General features: G+C 40.4%; 1 protein-coding gene and 1 gene segment (V, D, J or C); both read left to right on the top strand.

Moving 5' to 3' along the window:
* The window catches only part of LOC101631166, a 28,426-nt gene extending 16,720 nt beyond the window's left edge, over positions 1-11,706 (top strand). Inside the window, 3 exon segments of the mRNA XM_012733998.1 lie at positions 11,281-11,432; positions 11,463-11,501; positions 11,503-11,706. Of these exon segments, the coding sequence (XP_012589452.1) occupies positions 11,281-11,432; positions 11,463-11,501; positions 11,503-11,706 (395 nt within the window).
* Positions 11,707-16,216: 4,510 nt separating this feature from the next.
* Positions 16,217-16,607, top strand: LOC101630932 (the record flags this gene model as incomplete). The annotated part of the segment is given in 2 exon segments: positions 16,217-16,262; positions 16,393-16,607. Coding segments are annotated over 2 exon segments (261 nt in total), but the record flags the coding sequence as incomplete, so codon positions are not given.
* Positions 16,608-16,609: the final 2 nt, after the last annotated feature.

The raw sequence follows: 16,609 nt of genomic DNA, 5'->3' as shown, positions 1-16,609 counted from the left end.
TTTTTTTTTTTTTAAATTCTGTTCCCTATGCTCCTGTATGAGTGAAACCATCCTGTATTTTTCTTTTTCTTTCTGGCTTATTTCACTAAGCATGATCCCTTCTAGCTCATCATGCTGTCATCAGTAGGAGGGCAAGTGGATCTTTTTGATGAGAGATTTTAATAAATTGCAGTTTTATGTTAATTTATTTCTCTTTATCATTGGCAACATTTGACAGCCTTTCTATGTGCTCTGACCACTTTCTTGTTGAGGAAACAGGACCTGGATTTTCTTTTGGCATCAGAGATGGCATATGTTCCTTTTGTCTTACAGGGAAAGGAGAAAGTGATTGAAAAGCATGAACTTCAGATTAAACACACAAATCTATTCGGTTTTATAAATTCATCATTACTGTGTGCACATACTAGTCATAGAACCTAGGTTTCCTGTGTTTTATTTACTGCTTTGTTGGTATTACCTAGCACACACTTTTCACAGAGCTGGTTATCAGTAGATATTTGTGAAAGGTTTTATGATTAAATTTAACTTATAAATTGATTTGTAAATAACAAAATTCCCTCACGTGTATATTTGTTTAAGGATGTGATGTTTTTCTCCTTTATATATCTTCCCTGATAAAACTTTATAGCTTTATAATAATTAAATCTACTCCTAGACTTGTAATTTTGTTAACATTATGAATGAAATCTTATTTTCTGGGGTATATAGATGCATTTTTTATGTGTATTTAGCAGCCACTTTACTCAAATCTTGTTAGTAGTTTGCACACAAGCATTTAGTTAATGTAGATATAGCTACATGCTTTGGCTGAGCCAACATGACTAACCACAACCTTTTTCTAAAATAAAGTTTTCTTTTTAGTATTACAGATACATCAGCAGAATGAGAGAAATTGCATTAAAAATGTCCTTACTTGTTTTAGTCCTGGAAGGTTAGGCTATTTTTAAGATCTTCCTCATCCTTCCTATGGATGGGTATAATTAACAGCTATTTTGCCCAGGTGACAGCTCTGGGCTTCACTGTGACAATTAGTTGCTAGTTAACTGGTTTGTTCTTGGAGGGAATGTCATTAGGTTAAGTTGGACTTAAAACAGCTGAGAAAGAAAAGCCTGTGTGTTTCCCAGCAGCCCAAGAGGATATTACTGATCTCAGCTAGCAACTCGTTCTGAGCAGTGGAAACAGGGGTCTCTTTGGTGCCCTTCTACCAATGACAGTGGAGTGAGAGAGGAGCATGCTCTCTACCCATGTAGGTGGCTTTATATATATATATGTATATGTATATGTATATATATATATGTATATGTATATATATATATATATATATAATAGTTTAATTTTACATCATTTTGTAGCTGGCTTAGTTTTTAAGTCCAGAAGAGAGGTTATAGTGACTCCAGGCAGACCTGCTCTGTCACATGTAGGTGAGAACTTGTTCAGAGAAGAAAAAGTTGGCAGGAGTCAGTGCAGTAATTGCTTTGTTCCCTCAGATCCAGCATGTTCAAGCGCTAAACATTCGTCATTGTTGTATTTGTTTCCTACTTTCTGGACACGTAGTAAAAGGTTGGGGGTATTCTCTTGACCCTAGAAGGCAGAGTAATATCCCTAGGCATGACTGCATCTGTATCCACATGTAGGGAAAGTGTTATTAGGATCAGTGACCCTATGATCATTGCCTCATGCAGGTCTATGGATATAGGATATACTCTCTTTAGAGCTGAGCATACAGAAGAGAGCGGTTTGTGGTGGTCCCAAATGAGGTCGTTGGAAAAGTCGAAAAATTCAAAGGTTTGATCACCCATGCCAACCTCTGGGGTCTATTCTGGCCATTCTGAACAGATGAACCATAAAGCTCATTTGAGAAGTGTGGATCTCTAGTGGGTCTGGGACCTGGGGTGCCTCTGTGAAGGACTAACCTGAGGGATGACTGCTATGTCCAGTATGCAGTGAGTCTTTATTGTGTAGAGTGCTCTTAATATACTCTACATTAACAAGCTGAATCAACAACCTATTGACTTAATCTGTCTAGACTGTCTTGAGCAGTAACAATAGCGATATTAACTTATTTTTTATATGAGGACATACATATATATAATTAATAATGTAATAGTTTATTTTTACATCATTTTGTGCATTTTTCCATCTCAGTTGTAATCCCCTTGGGCTTCCCATCACTAAATCACCCAGATGCCTTCACCCATAGTCCAGTGCATTTCCCTCCCCCCACTGTTTTTGATCCCATTCTCCGCTCCACCCCACCCCCATAAAATGTCTCTGGTCTATAGCTGTTCATTATTATTGTTGTTTTCTCACTGGGTCGGTTATATTCCTGCTACCAGTGAAATCATCCCGTATTTTTCCTTTTCTTTCTGGCATCTTTCACTAAGCATGATCTTTTCCAGCTCCACCCATGTTGCTGCAAAAGGCATGTTTTTTTTTTTTGGTTGCTGAGTAATATTCCATTGTGTATATGTACCACATCTTTTTAATCCAGCTATCCACTTTTGGGCATTTGGGCTTTTTCTATGTCTTTCCAATTATAAATAAAGCAGCAGTTAACATGGGGATGCGGGTATCTTTTTGAATCAGTGTTTTGTAGATACCTAGGAGTGGGATTGCTGGGTCATATGAAAGATCCATGTGTAGCAGTTTGAGGTACCTCCAAACAATTTTCCATAGTGGTTGTACTAGTTTGCATTCCCACCAGCAATACAGGAGGGTTCCTTTTTCTCCACATTCTCAGCAACATTTGTTGTTGCTAGTTGTTTAAAGATGTGCCATTCTCACTGGGGTGAGGTGGTATCTCATTGTGGTTTTAATTTGCATCTCCCTTATTACAAATGATGTTGAACATTTTTTCATATGCTTGTTGGTCATCTGCATGTCCTCTTTGGAGAAGTGTCTTTTTAGCTCTTCTGACCATTTTCTGATGGGGTTGTTTACTTTATTTATTTTTGTTGAATTTCATCAGTTCTTTGTATATCTTTGTGATCAATCCTTTATTGTTAGTTTTGTGTGAGAAAATTTTTCCCCAATCAGTGGGATGTCTGTTTTTGTAATGTCTCTTTTGCTGTACAGAAGCTCTTTAACTTGATGTAGTCCCATCTATTTATCCTTGCCTTCACTATCATTGCATTGGGTGCTCTATCTTAAACGATGTTGCTGAAGTGTATGTCATGTAGTGTTTGGGTGGGAGAGACTCTAGTTTATTTCACTTATTATGATCACCTCAAGTTCCACCCATGCAAATGACAAGAGTTTATCTCATTTTTTATAGCTGTGTAGTATTACATTGTGTATATGCACCACATCTTCTTGATCCACTCATCTTTTTGTAGGGCACTTGGGTTGTTTCTACCACTTAGGTATTGTAATTAGCACTGGCATGGAGGTGGGAGTGCAGATATCCTGTGAATTAATGTTTTTACATTCTTTGGATAAATGTTAAGGAGTAGAATTGCTAGGTCATATGGTATACCTATTTTTCATATTTTGAGAATCCCTTCACATTATCTTCTGTTGGAGTTCCCTCACCAATATTTATTATTTCTGATTTACATATAGTTTGAAACCTGGGAGCATAATTCCTCCATTTCCCTCTACCCCCCCCCCTTGTTTTTCTATTAATATTGCTGTGGCTATATAGGTTCTGTTGTGTCATATAAATTTCACTAACATTTGCTGTTTCTTTGCATCAAGGTAATTCGAAGGGAAAATCACATAACAATGTAGTGGTCCTTTGCTCATCCATGAAGTCAAAGTCTTCCCCCACAAGTTTTTCTAGGCCAAGTTGGTGGATATTTATATAATAACTATGTATTTAGGTATTAAATGATTACATTACTATACCTTTGGTGAATTAAAGTATGACAGGGAAGGTGGTATTTGCATAATACCTACTTATTGATTTGCCAAGAGAGGCAATTGGAGAGCTATAGCCTCAAAAAACCATGACTCCTCACAGAGATAGAAGATTAAAGAAGACAAGACAAGCAGAAGCTCACTGGACATGTAATAGCATAAAAATGAGGTTGCTTTTCTGGTACAAGCAGATGCTATGCACTGATTGATATTCAAAAAGAAAGGAGGTACAGAAATGACACAGCAAAACCATAATTGCCATCTCTCCTCTTATTCCTGGTCAGTATCTAGCTCTGTTAACTTTACAGCAAGTTCTCAAGTAGGATAATTTGTAATGCCAATGGACATTTAAGCATACATATTCATTGCTGTATCCTTTGAATCCCCATTAAAAAGATAGTAAATAAACCAAGAAGGGCAAAACCCACAAAAAGAACAGAAAAATGTTGTCAACAGATGCTGAGGCACATCACAGCTCCCAGTTCAGTGACTTACCTTTTACCTCCAGTGGGGGTGTGCTGTGCTCTCCAGACACCTGCAGGCAGTACTCAATGTGCACCTGTGGTGTCAAGGATGTTTGGGTGGTGAAACAGGAGCATTATTTTTTTATGTTGTGTGTGAGCTGGTTCTTCTTTTCCAGACATGATTGATTTGGACTTTGAGCCTAGATGTGTAACTAGATAAAGATCTCACTCAACAGCCTCTGCAACTATTTATTCCAAAGAGAAGACTTTCCTGTTGCATTACTGTTGCTGAAGTAGGTGATTATTTTGGTGGAGGAAGAGATCAGCTCTGACTAGGGTCCTGCCCATCGTAGATATCAAATAAGTGGATGAGGAATGATTGATGAGGCTGATGACAATATCTGTTCCCCTGACAGATTTCTTTAGTCCTTGCTTAATGGTCATTCAAGTTCTTTGAAAGTGTTTGGAGAGGCAGAAGTTTCACCACTTCAGCCATGCTCCACATCAGCCACCTTTTCAGACTACTGTGTCCACCCTTTTCTTGCACCTACCGATGCTCCTAGGGAGAACATCACGGCTGAGACCATCATGCCAATATGACACTAGCTGGTGGTCGATCTGAAGCAACAGAACAGCTCTTCCACGCTCTTCATTTATTGGTGTTCTAGAAAAGAGACTTAAGGCACAGATGCCTACGTGCTAAGTGTAGTTCTGGATTGCACTAATTAACTGTGATGTTAGAATTTTGTTGACTTCTCAGACACCAGCAAGGTCAGTCAGGGGAAGCCCTCAATTTTTTTGGAAATAGCCATCTGGATACCTAAACATTTTCATGTAACTGTGATTGTAACATGCAGTTACATAGTTGATTTATGTGTCAGTGTGTTGGTTATACCTTTCATTAGAAAACAAGATTTTTGAAGCTGGAAACATTATTTACAGTATTATCCTTAGTTTTTGGAAAAGTTACTGGCCCATAATAGTCAAGAAATATCTGTTGATTGGATGACTGTTGTCTGGTGTCCCGCACTCCCCATCTCTCTCACTCCCTCAATTTACCTTCTTTTCAGTCCCACCTTAGCAACTCACAATTTTATGTGCCTATATTCTCTTGCTTGCTTGCATCCTTGGATATGGTACAATCCAGTTCTCTTTGGCAGTTACCCTCAGTCTCAAACACAGCTTTTGCTTAGTGAATTCCGTCCATTAGGTCCATTCAGGGTCTCAACTTGTTTTCATGCAACTGACCTCACTTTATTGGGTATTTTAAAAAAAGATTTATTGATTTATACATACAAAACTAGGCTCCAGACCTAGTGGGGGCAGTGAGAGGATTCACCAGAGAGAGTGGGGATCATCATAGACAGACTGATGAAGTACACTGCTGGGGGGAGCAGCAGGAGGGTCAGGAGAGGTCTGCTGTGCAATGTGAGTCACCTACCTGGCCGGGGATCGAACTCGTGCAGAGACAGCTGCCAATAGCTTTGCATTGCTTTGCTTTAACCCATTGTGTCACCAGGGAAGGCCCCTTTATTGGGTATGTTCTGAATGAACTGGGTCATCTCTAAGACTAATAGTGAAATACCTAAAAGAAAAAGAGACATCCAAAAGACTTTAGAAAGTATAGAAATAGCTTTAAATCAAATAATTATGAGAACATACTAATGTTTTATTTTAAATTACTGTAAGAGAAAAGCTCTGTAGGAAACACATTAAAATAATTAGTCTTGATAAAGACATTTATAGGAGACTAGCTTTTTTTTTTTAAAAAGTGTGATTAAAGATCATTATTATGGTTAGAGGACAGGTTCCTAATTATTCTACTGTTGCCTGTGTGTTGGCTGTTAGTTGGTTCCCATAAGAAATAGTCCTTGAGTATGTAACACTGATTTCCCAGAAGAGTCTTATTTCATTAAAATATATCAGAAAATTGCTCACGCATTTTATCAGAAATGATATGAAGTTCCACATGGGACTACACATTATAGCCTTCAAAAAGAGTCTATTCTAAACCAATTTGGGGAAACTAATTTTTCTCAAAAGCAATCCAAGCCTTTATTATAGTATCTGTGAAGATGGCAAAGGGGAGTTTGTCAGGACTTGAATTTCATCCTTGATGCATGTTAATAAGTTTGCTGTGTGCTTGATGCCATCAGTAAAGTCACAGGTACCCCAGTCAGGGACAAAGGACCATCACTTAAGGGGCAGCAAGCAGCATGAAGGGTGGCACATTTGCTTGAGCTTCCCTCACCTTGAAGTCCCACAGGATGACATCAAGGGTGCAGGTGGCCTCAATGGGGCTGCATCATGTCTGAGGAACACAACTTGGAGGGTTTGCTGTTTTTTTTTTTCTTTTTTCTTTAGCAACTAGTAAGCAAGCATGCTCTTTCCCTCAGAGAAGACATCTCCTTATCCCTCAAGGTTACCTGCTGCAGACACCAACCCAAGAAAGGGTTCAGGTTGAGTGATTATTGGTACATTCAGCAAGACACACGTGAGAATGAGAGGCTCATTTCCAACAATATCCACACTATGTCCTGTATTCTCTGTGTTCTATAGAAATTATACTTTTGTTTCTAGAATATTTTTTTCCATGAGTAGGCTATTCCATCATTTTGATTAATCTGACAAGCTGAGGCTGAGACTAAATCTATTTAATTCATCTCAAACAACATTTAATCAAAGCTACTGTCAGCAGAACTCTAGGGTGAAAACAATATATAACATTAACCTCAGTCTTGCCTCCTAGGATCCCATATTCAGTCAACTGTGAATAAGTCCCAGGAGGAGACAGCTAAGATATAGTGTAATATTCATTATGATCGATGAAGGGAATTTAGATTGACACATGGATCTTTGGTGTGTTGCCACAAAGGAATCAAAAAGCAACTATGGTTCCCAACAGAGATGCAATCTATGCCCCCCCCCCCACAGACATAAATGTACAACCCCGAGGGGTAAAGCTAAGTCCAGTTTGAAACTTATAAACCTTGTTAAAATGAGCATCACATCATTTGGGCAAGCTACAAGCAGGGTTAGTGAATATTTACAACTTTGCTAGTCATTCTGCATCAAGGCTACTCACACACCAGAAGCATATTTATTTGTAGCAGGCAGATTGAAACAAGGTGTGTTGATTTATGGGTTTGTACCAATACGGGGATAGGAATCCAGGTTGGGAAGCTTCCACAAATGGTATCAGGCACAGCAGAATAGTTAATAGTTCACAAATAAGTCATATTCATATGAGTTTGTCTGTTTTCATACACTGTGGACGAGGATGACAGTGGTAGCTTGGCTCAGCAGGCCAGATGCTGTTTTGCTGGTCTGCACTGCGGCTCTTGCATCACATGGAGAATTAATCCCTGGAGCCTTCCTGCCTCCCAGGGACAGGCGTCTTGCTCCTTCCTCACCGCCACAGAACTGGTGTGGCCACTCTAGTAGCTGTAACTTTTTTCTTTTCCTGGCCATTTCTTCATGCAAAGCTTTTGCATAAAAGAATAAAGAGAAAGAGGAAGCAGGACGTTTTTATAGCATTTACAGATACCATTATATTCACTAGCTTGGCCCTCCTGGGCTACTTCTAAAAGTGAGTATTCAAATAAGTGGTAGTTACTCTCACCATCTAGGGCCACATTTATCCAATGAGAGATAACCATCCAGATGGCTAACCAGAACTCAATTCTACTGGGCTTGATTGGGCTGCTACAAAGAAGGTTAGCAACCAGGCTGTCATTATTCACAGAAGGAAAAAGCACAATGCTTCCAAATTCTGGAAAGGTGGAATGGGTGGGCTTTTTTCCTTCGCTTCCTCTTAAGTATAGCTTAAAACCCTGAACCTTATATAAAAACAAATCATAAGAGAGTGGGAAGAAGCACAACTAGCTAAGGAACTTAGACCCTGAGAGGTGATGATAAGACAGTGAGTTTCTTGCCTCATCTAATCCAATCCATCATGGAGAAGCTGGCAACCTGGAAAGGTCATAGGTCAGATGAAGAATCCAAGAAACACAAAAGGTAATGAACAATGATAAAAGGAACTTCATGAAGTGGGCACATGTATATATTTGTTTGTATCTCCTTTCTCCCTGCTGATTGAAAAGCAAATGCATAAACAATAATTACAAACCTATGGAAAGGAGATAGGGTTTATAGATGTATGCTTCCAGATGTATAAAGACCTCCTTTGTTGTCTTTTTAGCAATACAACTATATTTTACATGGATACAAAAGTAGTGCATTTACAGAATCTCAAATTATCTTTAAAAGAGCGCTTCCTTCGCAGTACTTTGAAGTTCACAAGACACCTACAGTCACTACTGTGGAAAATGAAGTCTGTTGAAATCAAACTGTGGAGGGATAGAGTAATGGTCAGGCTTTTGCACTGTTGGCCTCTGTGGACATCACCTGTGGTCTTGCATGCAGGAGGCATTTGGGAATGTGAATGTGGGGTGTGTTTGCCTGATGGTGGACACCTGGAGCATGGCGTGGCATGTGTGAGCAGGCACACCTGGAGCACATAAAGGCATATAAAGGCAGTGTCACAGAGGATGGTGTGGCAGAGCACGGTGGACAGTGGTCAGTCGGACAGCTGCAAGAGGAAGAGATCATGCGATGACGCCAGAGGGAGCCTAGAGAGAGTAAAGATTTGCAGGGATCTAGGAGACCTGCCAGCTTCCCAACCCTCCAGCACCCCCCTGCCTGCTCTGCCCCTGGTTGCCTCACTACAAATGGGAAAGGTCATTCAAAGCTGGAAAAGTCACTGAGGACTCCAGGACTCTCCCTACCCATCTGCCCGGATCATGGAGAACCTGCCCTGTGTTTGCTGGCATAACAGGAGGGCCTACGTTTTTCTTTTCTGAGTTGACTACCACAAAAACATCTTCAGTCACCTGAAAGCGTTTCAGATCTTCTTTAGACACCATTAGGCAAGAAGCTTTTGCAGAAACAGTAACTGGCTGTCATATGAGTGCTGTTATTTGTTAGCCCTGCTATGTTTTGTCTCCATTACAATGTTAGCTCTAACAGATGGTCATTTAATTAATTTTTGTAAAAAAAGTTTTAAGAGGGTTGTTTTTCTAAAGACTGTGCTTCATGTCCATGTTCTATTCTTAAAACTTCATCGTGGTTTTCCTAAAGTTTTGAAGACAGTAGGGCTTGTCATCTTGTGTCACTGTCCTGTCTGCTTTGGTTTTTACCTTTGAGAAATGACTATAAATGCACTTTCTGCAAAGTGTAATATACTCTTAGAAAAAGGTACTTCCATATTAGCATAATCTCCTTATTTTATTTCCTACAGTTGTCGGTAGGGATGGGAAGGACCTGATCCATGTTGGATGAATCCTGACTACTAGTCTCTTGTCTAGAAAGGACCTACTGCGTTATTGATTTTTAGCCACTGGCCTCTGCAAGGACATGCAGGAAGTTGAGGGACAGAGGAGGGATAGTAGATCCCCAGACTTTGGAGTTTAAGATGCCAGAGCTTTGTATAAAAAATAGGGGGATAAGAAGAATTAAACAAATAAGGGATTTGTCACATTGAATTTCATTTACAGGTCAAATAATGAAGCAGTACTATATTGTAACAGTACTACTGCTACTATTAGTATTACTACTTATAAAGATAATAACAATAGATCTCCAAATAAGCACATTAAAATAGATTTATTTATTTATATATACAAGAACTGAGGTACAGGCCAGAGATGTGGGTGGGGTTTGAGAGGGAGCAGAACAGGCAGGTCAACTGAAATATACTACTGAGCAGAGCAGGGGGTGGTTCAGGACAGGTCTGCTGTGATATGTGAGCCACCTCCCTGGCTGGGGATTGAATTCATGCTGCAGCGGCTGTGGACAGCTTCATAATGCTGCACTTTAACCCCTTGCATTATCAGGGATGTCCAAGCACTATTTTGACACACTTATATGTCATTGTGTAAAATGGAGTGAAGACTCCCAAGCAATTTCTAGTCCCTTGCTCATATCGTGAGCTGGAAACATACTTATTTATTGGATTTTAGGTCATTCTGTCTTGAAAAATGTTCATTTGCACTAGGACAGATTTCTTTAAAAGGTGAAGGTGAGGGTATGAGACAGGCGGTACAGAAGAGCTTCCCAATGTGAGCTGCCCCTTGAACTGCAAGGGCCTCCTCAGACACCTGCAAGGGGTATTGCATGACTCTGCTTCAGTTCAGGAAAGCAGCTGCTCGGTACAACTACTTTTGCTGAGACAAAACTTGCCATTTTATACACCTCCCCTGCCCTCCCCATTGACTTCTTAAATGTTCAAGATAAAGTGGCAGATTTTACTTTCATCAGGTCTTACAACAAGAGTTACATTTTGAGCATTTCTTCACTTCCATCCTGTCAGGAGTCCACAAGATGGCAGTGTCTTCTCAGGGATTCTGAGGCAACTCTCAAGTCTTCCTGTGTGTGTGTGTGTGTGTGTGTGTGTGTGGAGGGGAGGGGGTGGGAATGGGAGTTAAGGAAGAAGGGAAGGGGAGAGAGAGAAGGGTGGGACTTGGTGGTATAGCAAGGGTGATGAAAAGGGACTCTTGTAATTGGTAGAGCAGCTTTTTTTTTTTTTTTTTTTATGATTCTCAAGCAGAAGAATTAGAATGTCTGAGCTAGGCTCATTTTCTTAGAGTTTAAAATTGGAATCCTCAGTGTACCAGAAAAAATAATGAAATCCTCCAGAGTTTTATTGGTGCTTCTGTGGCTTCAGTCAAAGGGTGGGTTTGGCCATCCCTATGGGAACATAATTGCCCAATGTTTTGGAGTTTTTGCCTATTCTGGGTCAGTGGGTAGAGACATAACTATGTTCACCCTCTAACCAAGAGACAGTTGGTGTGTGGGGTCTGTTGAAATATCATTTAAATTCTGGAGATTGAACACCCACTATGCAACCAGTCTTCTTTTGAGTGACTATTGCCTCTTGGGACTCTTGCCTCAGGATGAGAAGCCAACAGAAGGGAGCAGAGCCTGGGCTCTCTGAGTGTCCGGGAGGGAACTGTTATCTCTCTACACTGCACTTACAGTGACCTTGCTTCTCAGTACTTCTTGTGGTATAGACAGTATTCTGGGAAAGGCCTCGACTTGCGGATCTACAGATACACCCTTTAAGGAAAATTTGCAGTGTTACTGGACCAAGTCAACCAGAGCTCCTCCCTGCTGAGGAGTCGTCTGAGACGTCCGGCACAGCAACTCAGCCTCCTACCTCTGTGCAGCGAGCAGTCTCTGGTGCTTCCCTTGCTACCTGCACCAACACCAAACCTGCTGGGGCCCAGCAATGCCTCGGGAGAACTTGGGCTGCAGGGCAGAGAAATCTCACTCTTCAGATGAAAACAGCATTAACAGTGATAGGATGCGGGGTTCGACTGATTAGGGAAGTCTTTTTGTAATTACAAAAATAAGTGTCCCTGTGGGAAATTAAAGGCATCATATTGACTGGATGAATGATTGAAATATTTCCTAGTCCCTCTTTTCAATCTAGTTTTCTACCTCGATTTTACTCAACGGGGGGGTTGGTTTTATGAGGTTTCTTATATGTGACAAAATCATTTTAGTGTAATGGAGATAATTCCCTTACAGTTGTTTCCCCACTGAACGATCCAAAATCGAAAAAGTGTCTGAGATTCAGCACTTTAACAACAACAACAACAACAAAAATCAGTAGTAAATCACAAATGCAGAATGAAGGCAGGAGTCTGAAGCAAAGTACACTGAAAAAGTTGCAGGTCTCACACTCCACCTCCACCCTCACCGTAACCCCAGTCCTGCATTGCAAAAGGAGAATTTAATCAGTAGACGAATGGACGATGGTTGGAGGGGAGAACTAACTGAAACAAAAAGCCAGAATTTCTCTGAGATTAAAAATCTGAGAAGGCCTGTGTTACCTTAAGTAAAGACTGAGTAGCATTCAAAATCCCTGACAAGCCTGTGGGAGATGGATTGATGCCTATGTCCCGGAGTGCTCAGGGTGGGGAGCATTCCCCACAGCAGTCGCCATGTATGATGGACTTGTGTGGGAACACCAAAGGAAGCGTTTCCAGAGAAGCGTTTCTGAGCAATTAAAAGAATTCTAGACAGCCAGGTGCCTTAAAGAAATACTTGGATCATTTATCAAAGACCATACGATATCGAGGATGTCTTAGGAAATGTTGGTGAGGAAACACTCCAACTCAGTTGCGCTATGCAGTTGCCCTACAACTTATGCTTAGCCCAGGAAAAATATTTGTGACCTGATGCAAAGAGGCCTTATAATAGACATTATGTTGAATTGCAGAAGGAAAATGTGAGCGTCACAATCACCCTAAAGCGGAAGACGTGGCTTATTAGACACGGCATTGTTTATGGAGCCCAAAGAGAGGGAAGACTTGGAAATGGGGAATTAAGGTTTCTGTTCAGTTTGGGTCACATAGTCACTGACTAAAAGGATACAACCCAATCAGGATTTGCTTCCAATTTTCAGCCTGTGGATTAAAGACTAAACAAATATTTGCATATTGCAAGAAAGATTTGAACAGAAGTGAGAAAGAGCAGAAAGCTGTGCTGAATCAAGAGACTCAAATTCTAGTTCCACTTTTAGTATGGACCTTATGGTGTCATACACACTGCAAAGTGACTTGTTTGTAGAACATATTAGTATTTTTTGTTATTGGTCTCAGGCTATGCTATTGTGTGTGTGTGTGTATAACATATTTATCATTTATTTATGGTATAAATGTTGATTGATTGATCAATTTCAGGATTAAATAAGACAATATTGTCTTAGATTGAATACCTTAAAAGCAGAGTGTGGATTGGCATCTCTTATGCCCGTAATTTACTAATATAGGAGAAGCATGGAAGTGGTTAGGCTAGAGTTTTGATTCAGCACCTCATAGGGAGCTCTGAAACATGAATTGCACCATAAAATTGATCTCTCTCCCCTTAGCCAAAGAGGCCAGACAACAGCTCTTTTATAGCCCAGATAAAGGGAAATCATCGGCTGTGTTCTTTCCTTTGGGTGGAATCACCCTGTTGTACGATGGTGGCTTTACTGGCAGAGGCTGATTTTCTGGGAAGAGAGCAACCATGAGCCAAAATTAGCTGCACTCACAGCAGCAGGAGTTTGGCATGCTGGCCAGAAAAGGTCATCTAGGCTGGACACTACAGCATCTGTCATTAACTCTCCTGGCACACGTTCAGTAATCAATACACGAAAGAGCTTCTAATTATTGCACTCAACATTTTAATTTCTTTCTCCATGTACTGAGGTTTATAAAACTGGTTGTACCAATTTGGAAATTGAAATAATGGAGGTTAAAGCACGTGTTCAGAGAAAAAAAAATTTAAATATAAGGAAGTATTTATTAAAGCCAAGACCCAGGAATTTCTGAGAGTAGTGACTAGGAACCCTGTATATTATCCTCTTGGCTACTTTGGTCATTTTCCAAATACTACATTCCCACATCAGTAAACCATAGAGCACAACACTGTGCCAGCCCTTTGTCTCAGGTATGAGTGACTGATGATTCCTAGTTGATAACTCTGAACTTCCATGGATAGAGAGACACATGCAAAGAGATACATCTATACTTAGGGATCACTAACATTCCTTTATTCTTGGTTTATATGTAAGAACGAGGGGCTGGGTAACAGAAGAATTCCTTACACTATTATGCCTGCTTGCTCTTCCTAAGGTTTCTTCTTAAGTGCAGAATTGGACCAGTAACCTGGACATGTGGGCATTTCATTTTAGTTGGCATAGGCATATACATTCTTACAGGATGAACAAGCAAGAAACTGATCATGAAGTTGCTTCCCCCTTCTCCCCTACACGTAATGGCAGTTTGAAGGCAGTGTAGATCTGTTAACGAGTCACACTAAAAACTTTAGCACTCCTAGGTGTTTCATTTAAACTGTAGTGAAGATGAAATGCCCGTGTAAAGTCTGGCTTGCCGCACCCCTCACGCTTAAGTATTGCTTCAGGATGGAGTGGCCAGAGGGAGCGCAGCAGTTATTCCATCCACTGACCTTCGACCTTTCCCCCCGGGTTCTGGAGCCCTGCCCTCCATCACACCTACCCTCTCTCCCAGCCTCGTGTCCCTCTAGGGTCCTAAAGGCTGGGTTTTCATCATTTGATTTCCACTGAAATCTCAGTTCATTTTGGACTGTGCTTTTTCCTCTCTCTCATCCATCAGTGTACACACATTTACTTTCCATCTTAGGGGAATTGTTGATCTATTTCATCTTTTTATCACTTTTTCCTTTATGGATTTAAGTTCACTCTGTTTATACTTTTAAATTTTCAGTGGGAATTTTGGAGAGAAGGGAGCAAAGTATCTATACTCAGAAGTTTTGCTTCAGATACACATACCAGCAACATTTACAATTTCAAACTAACTGTATGATTCAGCTTTACATATGAAAGAATATCTATAAGCAAGGCCAAGAAATAAATCAGAAGCTCAAGGGAGAACTGATTTCAAGTTCCTACAAGTCAACAGAGTACTCAGAAAGGGTGAGCTGCTTTGATCTTGTGAGGACTCCTGTTGGCAGGAATCTCATTTCTCCTGAGATTTCTCTCCTTACCTTTTTGCAGTTTAAATGTCTCTGTTCAGAGCCTTTGCTAAAATAACTGCAGTAAGGAAGTCCTTTTAAAGAGTTTCAACTTATGTTTAGGTCATGGGGCAGCTGTCCCTTGCCACCCCACAATCTGCTGCTGGCTTAAGTCTTGTCAAGCGACTCGCCAATGAGCTCCTGGTCTTTCACACTTCCCCGAAGTTCCGCTCATTTCTCCTTGGCTGGTGCACCTCTCCCAGCGTGGTTGAGTTCACATAGACTTATGTTTTGTCTTTTTTTTTTTTTTTAACTCTTTATATAATCAATGTCATATTTTCCTAACTTTTATCATTTTGCCTAACTTTCTCTTCAGATGCTCCCCTGTCAATGTTCTTTTCAGTGTCAGGTCCCCATAATGGGGCATAAATTAGTGCTTTATGACCACTGATAATTGGAAAAGGACCCTCACTTTCTTCATTTAAATATGTGTTTTCTCCTAAGTTATTCTCCTAAATATGTGTTATTTCTCCTAAATATGTGTTTTCTCATAGCCTAAACAAATATCATATTTTTTCACCTAAAAGCAAGGTGTCCTTTTCACATTTTGCAAAGAAAATTTTCAGCTTCATAAGTTTACATTTATCAAATAGCTTATGACATATTTTAGGATGATTTTAAGTAGAGATTCTGGTCTAATTGATTGTTTTTCCTTTTAGCAACAAATAAAAGAATAATCTTTTTCCAATGCAGATGCTCACATTGAACAGCACAAGCCATCTGATGCTCAACTGAGTTAGCAGTTAGCATCAGTTGATACTCAACTGATCTTTTTTTTTTTTCTATCTGAGGGACAACGACTTTAAGACATAAGATAGTCAGTCTGTCAACTGTATTCAAAAGTCTGGTATGTTGTCTTCTGTGACTATTTTCCCAGTGAAGTAATTACTCTTCTACTTTGACCTAGCTCCCATTTCTCACTTATTTTACTACCTTATTCCACAGAAGTTGACATCTTCACAGTCTTGGAAGAAGGAAACCTGTTCAGTTGAGGTTTTGATATCCCATCTCTGAAATGAGAAGGCGTGCTTCTCTCTCTTTGGAGCGTTAATTTTAATTTTGGCCTCTAGAGGGCGATATTTCTCAAATGGACCTTCGTTTAGGTCTCAGCTCTTCAGCAGCTGCGTAGCTCCTCCTTGTAGCTCTGTCTGCCAAATTCTCAAGAAGTCAGTGTAGATGGGAACACACGAGCAGAGTAAGAGGGCAGAAGAGAACCTAACTTATTAACAAGTTCTGCAACCTCGCTACTGCGGTGTCTGGTGGGGACCCTGCAGCTTTTCCACCGCCCAGCCATGCTCCTGCTGCTCATCCCAGTGCTTGAGATGATTTTTTTCCTGAGTAAGTAACATTCCATTTCTTTCCTTACCTTTACAAAAGCAACTGTGTTTTAATTGGAACTTGAACAGATACACCGTTCTCTTCATAGTCAAGTTTGCCTGCTTCTACTTACACAACATTGATGTTGCAGGAGGATCGGGAGCGCAGTCGGTGACCCAGCCCGATGCCCACGTCACTGTCTCTGAAGGAGCCTTGCTGGAGCTGAAGTGCAACTATAACTATGGGGCGACTCCTGTTCTCTTCTGGTACGTCCAGTACCCCAACCGAGACTTCCAGCTTATCCTCAAGTATCTATCAGGGGACTCCGTGGTTAAAGGCATCAACAGTTTTGAGGCTAAACTTGAGAC

Source organism: Condylura cristata, unplaced genomic scaffold (assembly GCF_000260355.1).
Source record: "Condylura cristata isolate star-nosed mole 26May11 unplaced genomic scaffold, ConCri1.0 scaffold00045, whole genome shotgun sequence".
NCBI lineage: Eukaryota > Metazoa > Chordata > Mammalia > Eulipotyphla > Talpidae > Condylura > Condylura cristata.
The sequence above is the reverse complement of the archived record's forward strand: the minus strand, read 5'-3'. Positions and strand labels throughout refer to the sequence as shown.